The sequence below is a fragment of the Marmota marmota genome, unplaced genomic scaffold (genome assembly GCF_001458135.2).
Source record: "Marmota marmota marmota unplaced genomic scaffold, marMar, whole genome shotgun sequence".
Lineage (NCBI taxonomy): Eukaryota > Metazoa > Chordata > Mammalia > Rodentia > Sciuridae > Marmota > Marmota marmota.
Window position 1 is genome coordinate 9,743,614 of NW_026000075.1, and position 19,959 is coordinate 9,763,572.

At 36.2% G+C, this 19,959-nt stretch overlaps 1 protein-coding gene across 1 annotated transcript in view; it reads left to right on the top strand.

The window, feature by feature from the left end:
* Spata16 (spermatogenesis associated 16) overlaps nucleotides 1-19,959 on the top strand; it is a 220,307-nt gene that overhangs the window by 153,764 nt on the left and 46,584 nt on the right. The window contains exon 5 of the mRNA XM_015494342.1: nucleotides 3,943-4,090. Coding sequence (XP_015349828.1) covers nucleotides 3,943-4,090 — 148 coding nt within the window. The remainder of the gene's footprint in view (nucleotides 1-3,942; nucleotides 4,091-19,959) is intronic.

Here is a 19,959-nt window from a genome sequence, read left to right on the forward strand (position 1 = left end):
GACAACTGACATAATTTTGGAAGAAAATATTTGCAAACTATACCTAGGACAAGAGATCAATATCAACAACACCTAAGGAACTCCAAAATCTTATCAGCAGAAAAACAAATGATTCACTAAAATATCTAAATAGGCATTTCTCAAAAGAACGTTCACAAATGACCAACAAGTATTATATTTTTAAAATGCTCATTATCCGTGATCATCATAGAAAAATGCAAATCAAAACCACATGAGATATAACCTCACTCAGTAAGAACAGCTGTTATCAAAAAGATAAGAGATAACAAGTGCCAACAAGGATGTAGACAAAAGGGAACCCTTGTAAATTCTTGGTAGGAAAGTAAAATAGGACAATCATTATAAAAAGAATATGGTGGATTCTCAAAAAATTAAAAATAGAACTAGCATATGATCCACAAATCTCACTGCTGGTATATATCCTAAAGAAATGAGATCAGTATGTTGAAAATAAATCTGCATTCCCATGTTCATTGCAGCATTACCTAAAGGATGGAAGAATGGAAGCAATCTAAGTCTCCATCTTTGATGAACAGATAAGGAAATGATGGTGAATGGACATGATGGAATCCATAAAAGAAAGTGAAATCCTGTCACTTGTGACAACATGGATGGAATGGGAGAAAGTGAAATTAACCAGGCACATCTCAAAAAAGCTGGAAGAAAGGGCTTGAAAATTTTTACCATGAAGAAGTGATAAATATTTCAGGCAATGGATATATTTCACCTAATTAAATAATGGATACATGTCAAAACATCACTTGGTATTCCATTAATATGTACAATTATGTACAATAAGTATATGCTTTATGTATCAGTTAAAATTAATTAAATTAAGAAATTAGTATCATGATGCAATAAAAATCTGATGTTTTTGTCTTTAGACCAAAATAATAAAAATCCCCACTATTTTAATAAAGTACAGATGCTATTTTTTTCCAGAGTGCTTCATTAATGAGCTATTCAATAATGTATCAATGATACTGGAAAAATATATAATATTACTCTATTCCTTTACAAGAGCAATGTAAGACAGTTCAAAGCCTCAAAATTATCTCTCTCTAGAAGAATAACAAAAAAGAACAGATATTTCAGAATCTCTGTATTCTCGGTTCTACTCTGTTGTGATAGATCTTCTTGGGGCTCTAATAATTTCCTTTGAGAAAGCATCTCCGCAGAGAATTCAACTCTTATATACACATTCTACTCATCACGGGCTTCCTTCCACATCTCCAGGATGAAAAGCAGAAGTCACAAAAGAACCATCACTATTGGTTCTCAGTGGGGAGAGGGGAAGCCAGCTCTCCAGCACACTTTCCTGAGTGGCAAGCCTGAGGTCTGAATGCAGTGCCTTGAGCATTAAGCCAAAAGCACAGATCCTTCAACAAGCACATCAAGCTGCCATGTGAAAACCACACTCCTGCCACTTGGGAAAAAAAGCTGGTGCAGGCTCTTGGGCACAAGTCTTGCCATCCCTGCTGTGAGATGGCTTAGCAAAGCTTACCCTGCCAGCATCCACTTAAGCTGCCAGCAGTTGGAAGAGAAATGGGGTAGGGAGAGTGTTTCCTCCTGTCCTGGCCTGATTGGGATATTGCTAATGTCTTTCTGGAAGCAATCAGGAGGATGAAATACCTTCACTAAAATTTGTTCACCCAGAACCTAAGACAAAATGCTCTCCACCAAGATATTCAGAAAGAACAACAGAAACGCTTTTCAAGGTGTTAGAAACCATTGTGGGTTTACTTGTGCCCTTGCAAATGTGTTTGTTATAGTACTATCTCCCAGTGCCCCAGAATGAGATCGTATTTGGAGACAGGATCTTTCAAAATGGTAATTAAGTTAAAATGAGGTCTTTATGGACACATAAAGAGTAAAGAGGATATGAAGACGTAGGGAGAACATGGCCATCCACAAGCCAAGAAGAGGGATTTCAGGAGAAACCAACCCTGCTAACACTTTGATCTCAGTTCTAGACTCCAGAACTGAGCAGATAAATGTGTGTTGTTTAAGCCACTCAGAGTGTGGTGTGGTATTTCATTATGGCAGTCCTAGCAAACAAATAACAACAACAACAAAAATGAACAGCTTCAATAGCAGTAAAGTCAAATCCTGACCTTACAACCAAGATCTGGAAAAGCTTCCCTCCGCAGCATATCACTGCACACACATCTCCGTCTAACTGCACTCTTGCTTGGTCAGGACAAGCCATCCGGGCATTCGTTCCAGCAGTGTACAGAACGTGTGCACCACACTGGGGCATTATTTCTCCCACTTGATATAAAGGATCTTTATTTTTGTGGGAGGACCACTGGGGCGTAACACCATGTCTGATTTTTCAATCTACATCTCTGAATTCCACACCGGCTGCCTGCACTGTGTTTGTTGGTATCTAGGCCTCAGTATCCAGGCCCTGCCTCTCACTGTCAATCACCAATGCTGTCTGAGTGCCAGCTCTGGGTTTGGCCTCACAACTCTATTCTTTATTCCCTTTCAGTTCCTTGAACTTGCGAAGAACCTTGTTACAGGAGATATAATTTCTGTTCTTCAGTATTTTAGAAATTATTGAAGTTCATTCAGAAATTTTCCCACCATTAATTTTACATAATTTTTCAACGCTAGTGTCAGAGAAAGAAGGGCCTTTTGCATCCATAAAACATGCACAAAACTCCTTTCTATGGATAACATAAATGGTCATAGAAGGCATCCAAAAATCACTGATAAATAGAGTAAGCAAGGAATAAGTTCCATTTGGGTGCTTAGTTTAAAAATCAACTCTGGGGGCTGGGGTTGTGGCTCAGAGGTAGAGCGCTTGCCTAGCATACGTGGGCACTGGGTTTGATCCTCAGCACCCCATAAAAATAAAATAAAGGTACTTAGTCCACCCACAGCTAAAAAATAAATGTTTTTAAAAAAATCAACTCTGAAGATATACAAAATGTTTTCAAAATACTATGCTGATACTATAAATTGTTGTTCATTAAGTGTGTTTTTTTTCTCTGTTAGTTCAAATTTTTTACTTTTTTTTTTTACAGGTTGTTGGGGCTCCTAGTTGTTAAGAGGAAATTTTTGTTCCTATAAATAAATATGGATTCTTAAGCAATATGGTTTTATGCCATTTTCAGAAAAAAAATGAGATAACTATAGACATACTTTTTATTCCACATTCAAGCCTTATTAGAAGGAAAAGTTATAGGAAAGGGATAAGTTCCTTTTAAAACTTTATGTAACTTTCTTTTTAGTCTGTTATAGATAGTAATAGACCTATTTAAAACAGGAAGTTCAAGGCGATGACAGAGCTTTACCAGGAATCGTACATGGGGAAATATAAAGAACTTAAACAGCTGAATACACCTTAAATGTCACTTGTGATGTAGAGGGAAGGGACACTTTGCTGGGAGGAAGTTGAGAAAGGTTCTTCTTATTCCAAAAGGCTTTCCCAGGTACTAGAGGATGAAAAAAAAAAAGTGATGTGATGTCTATCTAGTTTGCCATTCTTTTTATAGAAAGCACTTAAATCCAGATAGTTCAATAAGTATTTTACAGAAAACTCTTTTCCTATAAATGACTCCCCAATGTCTACTCATCAGTAAGTTAATTATAATGTTGGACTTAAGAATTTGATTTCTAAAATAAATCAAAAAATGACACATTGAAAAATAGAATTTTTATTTCCATCTTAAACTCAGTGTAGAAGAACCTGTTTACAAACTTTCTTCATTTAATTGGATTTCTTAGTATGAAATAGTATTTCCAGAACTAATTACAATTTTGTTCTAACGAATATTTAGCACCAAAATATGTTATCTTTGCAGTACAGTATATAGATTTCTAAATCATCCATAAAGGTAATTATATTTTTTACTTTCTCAAAAAGTCATATATTGTTATTGATGCCAAAATGGGTCGTTTACTTCTTCTCAGGCCATGATTGAAGAAGCCATCACCAGAGCTGAATCTTTCTCAGTTATGTACACACCATTTGCAACAAAAATAAGAGCTGATAAAATAGAAAAAGTAAAAGAGGTTTTCACAAAAACTCATCCTGCGTATGTAGAGTACATCTACACAGGTAAGACTCAACATCTTCAGTTATCAGCTGATCCTTTATTTCTGTTGAAATAAATGCAGAACCCTTTCTGGTTCGTTTACTGTTTGTGTCGGGGTATGTCTATTTAAATCTAAGGAACTGAAATGGGAAATTGTTTTTAAGGTTTTAAGTAGGACTGGCCTTTACAGGTCTAGCACAAAATCCCTTGAGCCTTCCTGTTTCTGTTTTTAAAGGAAGGGGTAAAACCTAGAAACTTCAAGGTTTTTTTAAAAAACAAAAGCAATACCTTTGGTAAAATTTCACCTTTCTATATATCCTTCATCAGTACACTAGGTGATTATAGTATTTTCCTGAAGATTGACTTTTTTCCAAAGCCTGCTCTTTCTGCTTTCCTTTCCCCATCTTCTTCACCCCTCAAGCCTCTCTCTTCTTGAAAAATACTGGTTTCCAAATGAGCTCTGGATAGCCAAGGGTACCTGAGAGGACACACATTGGTATTGTCCTTTTTCCTGTCTTTTTTCTGGGAATTGTCCTTTTCCTTGTCTTTTTCTTTAAAAGACACTTACTTTTATTCATTCATTCAAAATATTTCTTCCTACCTACTGTGTGTCAAGTGTCAAGGAGTTTTGTTTTGTTTTATATTAAATGAAGGGCCATTCAGCGATGACTAGTGTTAAGCAAAATCCCTAAATGTACACATCTAATATCACAATCTTCTATTAAGGCCAGTTCAACTCCTTTAGGTTTTAGGGGCTGAGTTGTTGATGCATAAGATTAAAAACATACTCTGTCCTTGGTCATTTTTAAAGCACCATGTGCTCTGCATTTATTGTCCCTTGTTGTTCCCATAATCTATGAGGTTAGGTGATTTGCTTTAGAAACAAGAAAAGATAATTGAGAAAAGACAAATAGCTTTCTCAAAGATGCCCACCCAATTGTTTATGGCAGGCTTTAGATTGAACCCATATCTTTGCCATTGAGCTATACTGTCTCCCTGTGACAGAAGCATTAAGTTAGGTCCTATGGATTCCTTTTTTTTCTCCACAGTGCCTCAACTTCAATTAAATAAATCCAACCAATAATGGTTGAATACTAATCTCTGAGGAACAATGGGAATTGAGGGCAGAGAAAGGGAGAAGAGCATACAAACTTTGCCATAATGACCACTGATGCTGATTATACTCAGGTTGAACATTTTGTAAGAAGAGAGGTAAAAAATTTCCAGAACTTTGCTAATTGCTACAAACTTTTCATAATTTTGCTATGAACATTTAAAGATGGGTTGTTTTGTTTTGTTTTGTTTTGTTTTGTTGGTGGTGGTGGGGAGGGGCACAAGTCATGCCCATTTAGCCTCATGGGAAAATGAGTCTGATGCAGTCATTTTCACAGCTGCTCTCAGATCCATTGGTAAGGAAGAGGGATTCACTAAGGAGATCATCAGTTTGCCAATTTCTCTTCTGGTAGAAGGAGTTTAGTTATATTTAACCTACTTCACAGAGAAGTCATGACGATTAATTAATAGTTAGGAAGCACTATCGCCACTGAGAGTTTAAAAACAATAATAACATTAATGAGCCAGACTCATGTCTCATGTAACTCCATCAAACCTGTTATCAAGATGAATTATGATCTGCTGGCAAGACGATTCCGGCTAAAGGATCTTATACTGTAGAAGAGAAGATAATTATAAGTTACTAATGATTGTTTCTATTATTTTAAAATTGCTAATTGTGAGAGTATGACAGTGCAATGTGAGACCCTGAGAGGAAAGATACTACTCCTGGCAGAGGATCATGAGGTAGAAAAAATCAGCCTAGAGTTTAAATCTCAATGGGCCTAGTCAGGTTCTTTTCTCTGTGGAAATCATGATTTTGGTTAAGATTATTGACTTGGTGACATGATTTGCCTCTGTATGAAGAAATAAGGGGTTGTCTAGCTATGTGTGCACAGTGGGGAAGGGGACTTCTTTTCCCCCAGGCACTTCCAAGGTGAGTGAGAAGACAAAGCATGGGTGGGAATGGGGAAGGAAGGTCAGGTGTTTTCTTTAGCAGCTGAACCTCTCTCCCAAGAGGTGCAGAGAGCTGTCTAGAAGAGGCATCAGGAGCCACCGATAATAACTAGGAAGTGAGACACACAAAGAGAGATTGGGTGTAGGAGAAATAGTTACTCTTTGTTTGTTTTTGTTTTTGACACATTCCCAAAACCAGAATTCTTTTATGAACTTTGTAGATGGAATTCAAGAAGCTTCTGTCCTGATAAAAATTTATTCACTTACCCATTTCAACAAATATTCATATAGCAGGAGAGACTGCACAATCACACAGCAGATGTGTGCAGACATAAGACTGTTTCCGCATGATACTCCGGCTAAACAAGTGCACAAGTTTCTGCTCCAGTGCTGACTGTTTCATAAACACTCCTCCATGTGCAATCAACTCCATCCTCAAAGACACTGAGTTTGTACACTCACCCTTCCACAGAAAGCTACAGGTGAGGCTGTCAAGTGTGTTTGTATCCACCCATAGAAATATATAGTTGCAGGAGAGAAACTGATGCCCCATGGAAGATGAAAGCCAGTCTTAGCAGCAGCAAGACACTGAGCAATTCAATGAGACCCTGTCTTTAATAAAATACAAAATAGGGCTGGGGATGTGGTTCCATGGTTGAGTGACCCTGAGTTCAATTCCCTGGTACCCCCTCCAATATATATATATATATANATATATATATATATATATATATATATATATATATATATATATATTGCTCATTGAAGCAAAAGAAGGAGGCCATATGTAAAAATTTCTAAATTACAGAAATCATCTAAACCAACCATCAGAAGATGAAGTTTGTCATATAATCTGTACCTCGAAAATCTTGGATGAGGAGACTACTTACCAAAGTTTTGCTGGAGAAGTAGTTATGATCATTAAAACTTGGAGATAAGCACCTTTTATTCTGCCAGTGGAGACTGGCAAACAAATTTCCAACTCAGAAACCCTGCCCAACTCCAGGTCACCTTCATCAAGCCCAGCTTGGCCTGAGAACAGTACTCCCTGGTCACATGACGAGCTCTGGCTTGTGGTGGTGAGGAGCAGGGAGAGACTCCTCCAGTGGTGCTTTCTCTCTAGCCAGCCCACAGTTCACAGTCACCTCTGTCAGAGATTTCCACAGGAAAAACAGATGCAGGATGGAGGAGGTGAATGATAATTAATTTTGAAATAATGCTTAAATATAGATCTGATGTTTAAATATTCTTTAATTGAATAAGCCAACTAAGTGAGAAATTGGTTTTATAGTGATTTTTCATGTGAAAGCCTACTCATCACTAGTGGTAGGTACTAGGACTGCCTTTTATAATTTCTATAGGGCTGATGAGGGCTGATGCTTTATAGGACACCCACATTTACACATGCTCAGAAACTTACTCCTCATCCTTTTCTATTTCAGAAACATGCTAAGACCCGCCCAATCTTAAAGTCATATTATAATAGAGCTGTATTGTATTCTGTTTCATGGAGAAGAAATTACTTATTTTTTATAGTATAGCTCTCCATTTTTCTTATTTAAGGAAAAATCCAGCTTGATTCATGCAGAGTAGTCAGGGTATATAAAACAAATAATAATTCACCAGCCCCAGAATTATTATGTTTTCATTTATAAAGATTTTGCTTGTGATTTTTATTCATATATTCCAATGAAATAATGCAATTCTGCATAGTTCCTATTCTTGCATGGTTGTATTTTAATAATAATAAAGTAATACAATAAGCATATCCTGTCTCCTCTTGATGAAAATATCAAGATTTATTTTCTAAATAAATAAATATTCAGTAATGGATCTATGCTTAGTAATGTTTAATAGAAAAGTTTTTTGGATCAGATATCAATTACTTTAACACTTAGGTGGATAGAGTCATATTTTGTCTTTCCAATGCAATTTAACTCCCAAGAGTAAATATGTATGTTCAGAGGAATAATATATTGTTTTAAAATAGACCTTTAAAAATTGCTTTTCACTGAAATTTATAACCTCATTCTTGTTCAGTCATCATTTACAAGCAAGGATAATACATTCTTATGTTCTCTAAAACACGAAGTTAAAATTTCTCATTTTATTCTTTCTTCTTTAAATTATGTAATTTTACCATGATCAAGAGTTTTCAAGATCAGACTATTTTCCTCTTTATAACTAGCTTTCTCAAATGGAAAACTTGAGAATTAAAGAGTCTGTATTCCCAATATCATTAGGAAAGTGTTACAGTTGGATTAATTATAAAGATAAGTCATCTCATATTTGTAGAATCAAAGAATCATTCCCAAAGAAGGTCCTCACATATGGGTCTGAAATCTCTGTTCTTAAAAATAATAAAATGCTGGTCCTCCCAGTGTGCAATTCGAGACTCTGGCATTGTTCTATCTGATGGAAGTAAACATTCCTCAACCAGCAATTCACATGTCCCTTGAAGTAGCAGATTATAGCACAGCTTGTCTTTGATCTCCACTTCTACCTCACCTGAACCTCCCTAAAACTAATGCCTCCTGCTTAGGACCTTTTCTTATGGGACCTGACCAAAGACAGACAGAGTTGCCCTTAAGGAAGTAATCCCAAAATAAAAGGAAGTAATAGAAATATTTACTTCAGCCTCTCGAGACTGTTTAGTGGGTTGGGGCAGGGTGGAGTAGATGGAATGGGATGGATGGCTAGAAGCAGGGAGGTATTATAGGTATGGTATCCATAATGCTCAGCAACACCTTGTAAAATGCATACACACAATAAACGCAAACACATGGAAGCTTCACTCAAAGATGCCTTTCCCATTCTGAGTCCTCCAGATATATTCCTTTGTGAATATAAAGGTGAGTCCCTTTCTATTGTTAGAATTGGTAGTCTTACCTGTTTGGGGTATTATTACCTATCACCACTTTACCCATGTGTATAACCAAGTCCCAAGATTATTTTTAAGGAGCAAAGCTCATCTTATCAAGCATGGGAATAGTGAGATAAAGACTCAAATGTTAGGCGGAATCTCTTTCTTATGCTGTCTGATCTAGCTACTCTGTAATGTTATATTTAATCATTAGACACTGCTAACTAATAAATCATGCAGCTGTGCATCCAAATCCCTAAAGACTGAACTCCCTGTCATATAAAACAAAGTCTCTACTTTTTCAGTTTAAAATTATATTTTTTAGATTCAGATTTGCATGGAATTTTGTAGTGTTTCCTTTCTTAGCAATTTGTTTTTGTAGATTTGTGTATTTAGCATTGAGTCCTCTATTTCCCCTTCAATACATGGCTCACAAATAGCCTACACCTTATGGGCACCTGCATTTCTTAATGACCTTGTAGTCCACAGATAATCATTGCCCTTTGGGGCTAAAATAGAGCCTCATCCAACCCATTGTACATTTTCTTGCTTTTGTTTCACTTTTTAAAAACATTTATTGTAAAATACCACACACACATAAAATGCATTAAAAGTGTACATCTTGACTAATTTTTATGGGGTAAACAAGTCAAAAGTCAAAACATTGCCAACTTTCCAAATAATCTCTACTGTCTTTTCCCAAAACATTCCCTACACTGGGCCAAGGTAATGACTGTGCTGAGGTCAGCCTCAGCACTTTAGTGAAACCCTTAGGAACTTAGCAAGACCCTGACTCAAAATAAAAAACAGAAAGACTGAGAATGTGGTTCTGCTAAAACACCCCTTGGTTCAATCCCCAGTACTTAAAAAAATCATATTGTTTTGCTTACTATATATAATTTTTTACTTTGTCTTCATATCCTATAGTTCAGATATTCTGCTTTGCCTCTTCAAGAGTGTCTTAGCTGTCCATACAAAATACATTACATGTTTATTTCTGATTTCTACAAAAAATCTATTGGGGGTTTTCATTGATATTTGAATCTATAGATCAATCTAGGGGAAACTGGCATTTTTATGATTTTTAATCATAATTTATGAATGTAGTATATCTCTTCATTTAACATATCTAAATTTCTCTCAATATTGTCTCAAGAGATTTCTAAACAGAGTTGCAGATACATAGAAATGCAATTAGTGTTTATTGACTTTAATGGGTAAACCCTCTACACTTTCTAAATCTAACTTTTATCTATTAACTCATATTTTCTGGGGGGGTACCATGGATTGAACTCAGGAACACTCACCCACTGACCCACATCCCCAGCACTTTTTGTATTTTATTTACAGACAGGATCTCACTGAGTAGCTTAGTGCCTCAGTGTTGCTGAGGTTGCCTTTGAACTTGCAGTCCTCCTGCCTCAGCCTCCCGAGCCGCCGGGACTATAGGCATGCGCCACTTATCTCAGATTTTCTACATATTACCTGTTGACTTTTTTCTTCCTTTCTAATTTTTAAATAGTTTGTATTTTTCTTGGACTTACTAAATTGTAATGAAATTACCCTGAAGAGTTCTTAGTAAGCAAACTTATTTTGTTTCTAATCATATCAAGACAGTCTTTAGCTTTTTTAGTTTTTATTTTTGCTTTTAATTAACATACCATAATGCTACATATTTTTGAGATACAGAATTATCTTTTAATATGTATATACAATATGTAATAATCAGCTCAGAATAATTGGTATATTCATCACCTATAACATTTATCATTTATTCATGCTGGAAGCATTCAAAATTCTCTCTACAAGCTATTTTTAGTTAATTGTCAGTTGTAATTACTGTATCATGTTATAGAAAATTTGAAGTTATTCCTGCTGTCTAATTGCATCCCTGGAAAAGACTTTAACTATTAAGTATAGCATTTGTTTTAGGATTTTATAAGTCACACTTTTCTAATGTGTATCTATATAGTTTCTTAATTTTTTAATCTTTTCCTTGATCTTTTGCATTTATAAAGAACTGATTTTTCCTATTTTAATCTGTTAATGTGACAAATTACATTGACCAGTTTCAAATATTAAACCAACTTTGCTTTCCTGGCATAAATCAAATGGTTCAGGATAGGTTTTTCTTTTTACCAATTGCTAGTAAACAAGTCAATTAACATTTTATTCAGAATTGTTGCTTCTATGGTCAAGAGATGGACCTTAATTACTGACAGTGGTTTATTAACCTTGAGTACTGAGAGTGAGACTGGTTTAATTTCCTCTGGCTCACTTCTGTTCCTAGGGCTCAGACCCTAGTTAGTATTCACTGCCCTCCACATTGTTACCCTTAGGCACTATTAAACTCTGAGCCACTTCTTTTGGGTCAGAAAATGCCCCCTTGAAAAAAAGCAGCACAAATACTGGAATTAGCATAGTCCATATCACCCCTCACTTCTCTACTAAGTAATTCTTCATCATCGTATTAGTTCTTTGAGGCTGTCAGAAAGATATTCCATCCATACTTCTGGGGTTTTAGATGTCTTCAGAAGGAAAGTTGGTCCACGTTATCTGTTCTGAAATAACAAAAAAAAGAAACTTCTGTTCTAAAATTCTGTAATGTTTCAAGTTTACTAAAAGATATAATGAATAACAAAGTTTTATTTTAGAAATAATATTTTTAAAGTATATTCGAATCATTAACAATTAGGGAAATGCAAATAAAAACTACACTGCAATTTCATGTCACACCATTAAGAATGGCAATCATCAAGAATACAAGCAATAAGCCAAGTGTGGTGGTACATGCCTGTAATCCCATCACCTTATGAGGCTAAGGCAGGAGGATCACAAGTTCAGATCAACCTCAGCAATTTAGCAAGGCCCTAAGCAACTTAGTAATATCTGTCTCTAAATAAAATATAAAAAGGGCTGGGGATGTGACTCAGTGATTAAGTGCCCCTGAGTTCAACCCCCCAGTATGAAAGAAAGAAAGGGAGGGAGGAAGGAAGGAAGGAAAGAAGGAAGGAAGGAAGAAAAATACAAGCAATGATAAAGGCTAGAGAGAATGTGGAGAAAAAGTACACTTTTACACTGTTGATGGAACTGTAAGTTAGTACAACCACTATGGAAATTAATATGGAGATTCCTTAAAAGACTAGGGGTGGGACTACCATATGACCCAGCTATGCCACTCCTAGGTATTTATCCTGAAGAATTAAAATTAGCATACTATAGAGACACATGCATATCTGTGTTTATAGCAGCACAAGTCACAATAGCCAAATTATGGAACCAGCCTAGATGTCCACCAACAGAGGAATAGATAAAGAAAATGTGGCATGTATACACAATGGAGCTTTATTCAGCCATAAAGAAAAAATGAAATTATGTCATTTGTAAGAAAATGGATGGAGAACATTATGATAAGTGAAGTAAGCCAAACTCAGAAGGTGAGTTTTAGGTGTACATTCAGTGGCATTCAATATATTCATATTGCTGAGCAACTATCATCACTAGGTAATATCTCTAGTACTTTCTTGTCTTCCCCAACTGCAGCTCAATACCAGTTAATCAATAACTCACCATACCCCAGCTTCTGTCACTTATCCTTCTACTTCATATCTCTATGAACTTGACTGCTCTAGGTACCTCATATAAGTGGAATCATATATTTGTCCACTTTGTGTCTGGCTCATTTCACTTAGCATAATGTCTTCAGGATTCATCCATGTTGTAGCATGTCAGATATTTCTTACTTTTTAAGGCAGTATAATATTCCATTGTATGTACGTACCATATTTTGTTTGCCCGTTCAGCTATCATTGGAAGCTTGAGTGACTCCCACCTTTTGGCTATTGTGAACAATGCTACTATGAACATGGGCATACACATATATGTTCAAGTTTCTGCTTTCAGTTATTTTGAGTATATACCCAGAAATGGAATATATGGATTGATTTTTGGAGGATCAGTCAATAAAAATATAATGATATTTCATAACAAGGCCATCATCAAGATATATTCAGTTTTGCTAGCTACCAAAATAATAATCCCCAATTGTCAAGCTTTTATTATTTTTAGATAAGGAAAATATTCTTCCCAGAAATTTAACTTAAAGTATTTATATGTATTTTATATCTCAACCATAATATTATAAATATCACATATTATTTGTAAATACTAGCTAAACCCCTGCATTAAGAGCCTTTGTTTTGGGCTGGGACTATAGCTAGTGGCAGAGCGCTTGTCTACATGTGTGAGGTACTGGGTTCGATCCTTGGTACCATATAAAAATAAATAAATAAACGTTTTTAAAATACTGCCCCAAAAAAGAGCCTTTGGCTTTGAATGGCAGGAATCACAGCTCAAATGGCTTTGGGACATAAGTTTTAAAAGTGCAGGAGGAGGTATTGAACACACTGGTTTATATAAATGAAATATCTATAGGTAGACTGTCTTCAGGTATCACTTAATCCAACAGCTTCGCATCTCTATTCCCATAATCAACTTTATTATGAAGTTCTACCATTCTACCTGGTGTTCCACTACCTGCACTGTGCCTTTAAGTGCTAGATCCTGATATGTGAGAGCTAAATGCTCAAATATCTTTGCTGATCTCAAATCACCCAAAGGAACAGTGGGTGCCTCTTCCACACAATTCCTGGAGCTTACTTTTTCATATTGACCCAAATTGCATCATATGCTTATGAGTGAACTAATAAGTAAGGTCAAGAGCACGGCATAGATTGATTGACTTAAATCAACTGAGTCTTACTTTTAGAGTAGGAGAGCACTTGGGGAAGTTCCCCAGAGGAAAAAAAGAGGTTGAGGGCAATGAATCCAGCTAGCCAACAAATCCAATGACCATCCCAACCCCTACATAGTGCAGTAAGACAGACATCTGTTGAAATTATAACAACATTGTGTTATTTCATCAGTAGTGAGTCTTATAAATATTGATGGGAAGAGCAGTACTTTTATAATATTTGTATTGTCTTAAATCTACGTTGACAGAGGTATAATTAAGGAACTTCAATGTAATAAAACACAGAGTAGAGGTACAATATAGTTGATTAAGCATATAACTTTAGAATTAATTAGAATTTTAAGTACAGGTGATAAGAGGAAACTTTGACATACAAAAATTGGCCTCAGAGAAGCAGACCAACAGCCTGAAGTGAAAATGAGGATTTCCAAGGATGGAACATATTCTTTCCACTTGCATCTATAACTCTGAAGTTACAATAAAGGTCAAAAAGGAAACATCATTTATTATACAAAGATTCATCGTGCATATGGCTTTCTCATGCATCAAATGCAAAAATCAAAATATACTATTTATTTTGAAAAGTAGAAAACTTCTTATTATTTATGAGGAAGGGCAGTAATGATAACTAGCTATGAAGTTGCTGCCTTCTGCTATTTTCTTGCTGATGTGAATTTGTGGATTCCTTCCAAGAAAGGAGGATTGGCATTAAAAAAGAGTACAAAATAAAACTCAGAAATGTCTGAAAAAGAGGTAATGACAAAGTGTTGGCATTATGAAGGTACTGTAGAAGCTAAATTCTGAAACCGATCAGTAAAAAGAAGTCGTATAAAACTTACATGGTCCCATCTCACACGGAACAATTGGGACCTTTAGAAATGAGATTTTGCTCTAGCCCAAAATGTCAGAACATTTTGTTATGGACAAAGGGCAGGGAAATGACAAAGACACCAGAAAATAGAGAAGGAAATGAAACTTAAAGAAAAGTAATGATAGATCACTGATAAATTTGCATATTTCTAAAAAAAATTTTAAATCTCTGATTTTTCTTTTTTAAAAAAATTGCTTTGAAATATCCACTCACAATCTGTTGGCTGTGGTTATGACTAGGTGTCCAACAGAAAACAGTGAAATAATGGCATTTATGTTTCCTACTTCCAGAGAGCTCAAATTTTATTTTGCCGATATTTAACTTCCTAACAAATACAACTATCCCTCACATGGAGATGGGTCCATTCATCTATAATCATTATTTCATGTTTTTGCAGATGCTTTTCTGGTCCTGCAAATGGTTTCTATTAATCCAATCTTCCTCTGTGACTCAGAGTCCATACTTTTCAGAGAACAAGATGCACCAGGACAACAACCTGACTAGGAAACTAATTTTTCCATCCAGGCAAAGCTGCAGTTCGCCTGGGCATCTCCTCCACTGAGTTGCCCAGTACACATTATTTTGCCTCACTTACTCTTGGTAAATTGAACAGAATCCATTTAGGATTTAGATAAAATGCAAAAACAAAGCCTATGTGATTTTGTTTCCCCTAAGTTTAGTGACAGAAAATAAATCATATCTCAGAAACTGGATATTTTATTAATCTTGATATGTTGCCTGTTTTATTCATTAAAAATTTGAGATTTAGAAAAGTTTGTGTCTAGATTCAAGCATTGATTGAGCACCTGCCAAGTATTTGGGCCTGAACATAATTGGAAATGTGATCTTCAAGAGCATTGAAATTTGCTGAGGAGTTCAGACATAAACCCATAAGACCAGAGATTCACTCTAGTGTACACAATATAAGTTTTTAAGAGTGTGAAGGGGAAAAGCTGGAAAAGTGGACCTTAGGTTTGGTACATTTGGAAAGACAAGGATCAAGTGAGTAAAGGAAAAATGGGGAGAGAAGGTGGGTGTTTGTGGGTGAAAAAATCACAAGCAAGAGTTCAGAGGCTGGATGAACTCAGGCTGGTGAACTTGGTGAAATCAGAAGTTCATGACAAAGATTCATGCCATAGATTCAGGTTCAGGTACAGATATGAAGCAGATGCACACAGTCGAGGACCTCAGGTGTCAGAAAAGTAGAAGTCACCTGAAGAAGGCAGTGAGAATGACAAAGGTGACGTTCTGGAAGTATTCATCCAGTGGTGGTGTGGAGAAATTCTTAACAAGAAACTATACTGGTAACCTTTAGACCTGATGGAAAACTCTTTCTGTAATCCAGATGTGATGAGAAATTTGACCAAGACAATAATGGTAATGCAAAGAAATGAGATACGTTGTGATGGGTGGATTTGATTAGTTTCCGAGACTCACTAAATGTCAAGGAATAAAAGTCAAGTCAACAACAATTTCAAAAATTTAAGCCAAAATAATTGAGTGAATACTGGCTGTTCTCATAACACGCTGGTAAACATTGGGGAAAAGGAAATTTTGGAGTATCAAAATCACTTTTGAGGAACAAATTGGCTCTATTTCAAGTAACTTTGGGAATGACAAGCAAATAACTACAACACAGCATATATTTGGAAACATGTGTTTGAATTTGGTGAAAATTTTCAGATGGGACTGTAGCTTTGATCCTCAATATTTTCATTAGAAATAATAGCTAACACCATAAGCTATAGAAATTCCCAAAGGTGTATGTAAGAGAAAATGTCAGTGAGCCACAGATAGCCTTGGAGAGCGCTGAATGAGAACATAGGAAGAAAAAGGGAAAGAAAGGAGCCAGTGCATAAAAGAGACAGACAGACAGAAAAGAGATCACTGCATTCCAGGAAGGTGATTTTAAAGAGGAAGCAACATTGCAGGGAGATCAAGGAGCTTCAATAACTTAAAGACTTAAAAACTGGTCAATTCCAGCCTTCCACAGCAAAAGAAAATATTCCTGATTAGAGAAAAATTATTTGTCTTTTTTGCCAGGAGTTAGATTAGGGGAAAAAGAATTGAAAGAATGTGGTTTTCCAATAAATGTAATCTGCATAAACTGTCTTTGATATTATTTTTAAAGCATCTCCTTTCCTAACAGTAAAAACTTAGAATGATATCATACCTGCAAACTGATCTTTTAATAATAATAATAAATTTTCTACTGAAGGACAATATAATCTGATTAACTTTCATATCCATCAGAAGCACAAGGCTTTTCGGACGCAGGTAGAGGTTTATGAGCACAAAATTGAGAACAATTAGCACTCAAATTAATGTTACATGAGATTCAACATCTGGTAAGAGTGTTGTCATTTTGGGTCATAGACCACCTGCTAGGCTAGATGTTCATACAACTGCAATTTACTCTGCATACAAATAGAAGAAGAATGATACTTCAAAAAAATTTTTTTTCTACCACTTAACAGTTTTTATTTTTTAGGGGACTCTCACATTTAAAAATTTTAAAACACATTTTAAAACTTCACATGGAAGTTAATAATGGACTGAGTACTAGGAATAAAAAATAATTTTATTTTTACAAGCATATTTTGTAATAAATTAGGTATAGTGCTAACATTAATTTGTCTGGTTCATCTTATTACCAGTATTAATATTTGTCTCCTCTTTATCCAGTGAATATTCAAGGGTAAGATAAGGTCAGGCTCTTTATGTCATCTACATAATAGAGTCCTCAAATATCAGGTCAGTTTGGGCAATAGTGCTGCACCAGAAAATACCATCTCAAAGGTACTCAGTTGCCTTTTCACACAAATCCAGTTCTTGGAAACTTCAGTAGAACTGGTAAATTATTCCCTTATTAATCACTGAGTAAGGTAGACTTAGGTTGGAAACAGATGATGTGTCTGGATTGTCTTTTGCAGATTTTAAAAGTAAAGAAACTTTCTGCATTTTGAAATTGAACTGTAGAAATCACTTTTTTTAACTTGCTTATAGAAATCAGCCATCCTTTTTCAAAAGAGGTGTTTTATAAAGCAAATACCAACTGAAGAAGCATCTAATACTGCAATCTGCATCTTAAGGTGCCTAAAACCTTCTCTGTTGGTTCTGAGAACTGGAGCATTGGTTGTACTTCCCTACGTTGAGAATATTTATCAAATATTTTCAGGCTTCTGTTACATGTTCTTCATTGGTTTTTACAAACAAAAGAGCCTCTCAGGAAAAACCCTCAGAGCCCCAACTGCCACCACCGGCTTTCCACACATCCATGATCCTAACTTGTCAGAGGGGCTAGTTTCAGAGTTTTTTTTTTGACATTCAGTGCCTGACTTTATATATATAATATATATGTTGAAAGTATATATAATAAACATATATATATATGTTATATATAAACACAATACCTTTATTTCATTTGTTTATTTTTTTATGTGATGCTAGGCAAGCGCTCTACCACTGAACTACAATCCCAGCCCCTGAATTTCAGTTTTGATCACTCAATTAGTGTAACATTAGGCAAGTTTGTAACCTCTTGAAGGTCGGGTTTCACCCTCTATAAAGTGGGCTTATTGATATGCCCTGACCCCCTTGACTGCTGAGTAAAAAAAGATAGTCCCCTTAAAATGTATGATGCAGAAGTGTGAGATAAATGTCAGCCCTCATTGAAGTGAAGGGGTGACCCGATCCTAAGTCACCCAAGAAAAACTAAAGCATGTTTAGTATATTTTTGTTCTGTGATTTGGTTTAAGAGGTGTTCTTTGATATTCTAATTCTTTGAATAATCAGCATACATTTTAACTCTCCTTTTAACAGAAAATTTTGGCTAGTTACTTAGCCAGCCTTTGTCAAATAACTTACAACTGTGTTTGGGGGTTCTATGGAAAGGCACAAGGCAGCTGTGGTTGGAGGGGGTAGTTAGAAGAGGTTACAGGGAAGAGGGAGGGTGGTCAATGATTCAGTCTCCAAACAGAAAAACTCTATCAGCTTTAAACTTTGGATTTCTCACAAATCTTAGTTTGAACGAAGGATTCAAACTAAAAAGTGAAGGCGGGAATGGGGGTTGGATCAAAGCACTTATGGTGCCAGGAGTGGTGGCACACGCCAGTAATCCCAGCGGCTCAGGAGGCTGAGACAAGGATTGCAAGTTCAGAAGCCAACCTCAAAGAACAGGCGCAGCGGCCTGCTGAGGGGCAGAGCCACCCTCTCCCCCCGCGCCTGCAAGGTAGGCGGAACTGTGACCACCGACGGAAAAGGCCCAGTGGCCCGCGGAGGGGCAGAGCTGCCAACCACGCCTGCAAGGTAGGCGGGCCTGCGACCCACCAGCAGAACAGGCCCAGCGGCCTGCCGGCGTGGTAGGCACATTGCCCCAATTGGAGGAGGGGCAGAGCCGCTGCCCGCGCCTGCGAGGGAGACTTTCCAACTATACAAGAGCAATATAAATATATAGGGGGAAAATTCAATAGCACAACAGTTTCACCAAGCAGAAAGAAACGCGAACAGTATGAAGAGACAAGGAAAGAAAAGACCACAAGCAATGCAGGTCAACTCAACGTTAGAAGAGGTAATATATGCAGCAGATGGAATGTCAGATAAAGCATTCAGGATATACATGCTTCAGATGATCTGGAGTCTCAAAGAAGACATCAGACAGAAAAATCAGACAATGAAAGATCACTTCAACAATGAATTACATAAACAAATCCAAGAAGCAAAAGATCAACTATACAGGGAGATAGAGGTTATAAAAAACAAACAAACAGAAATCCTAGAAATGCAGGAAGCAATAAGCAAACTTAAAAACTCAATTGAGAATACTACCAGCAGAGTAGAACACTTAGAAGATAGAACATCAGACAATGAACAAAGTATTTCAACTAGAAAAGAACATAGACAGCTCAGCAAGACTGTTAAGAAACCATGAGCAGAACATCCAAGAAATATGGGATAACATAAAGAGACCAAATTTAAGAGTCATTGGGATACAGGAAGGGATTGAGTTTCAAACCAAAGGAATGAGCAATCTACTCAATGAAATAATACGAGAAAACTTCCCAGACATGAAGAATGAGACAGAATCCCAAATCCTAGAAGCCTACAGGACGCCGAATGTGCAAAATCATAAGAGACCCACACCTAGACATATTATAATGAAGATGCCCAACATACAGAATAAGGAGAGAATTTTAAAAGCTACAAGAGAAAGGAAGCAGATTACATTTAGGGGTAAGCCAATCAGGATAACAGCTGATCTTTCAACACAGACTCTGAAAGCTAGAAGATCCTGGAATAACATATTTCAAACACTGAAAGAAAATGGGTTCCAACCAAGAATTGTGTATCCAGCGAAATTAAGCTTCAGGATGGAAGATGAAATTAAAACCTTCCA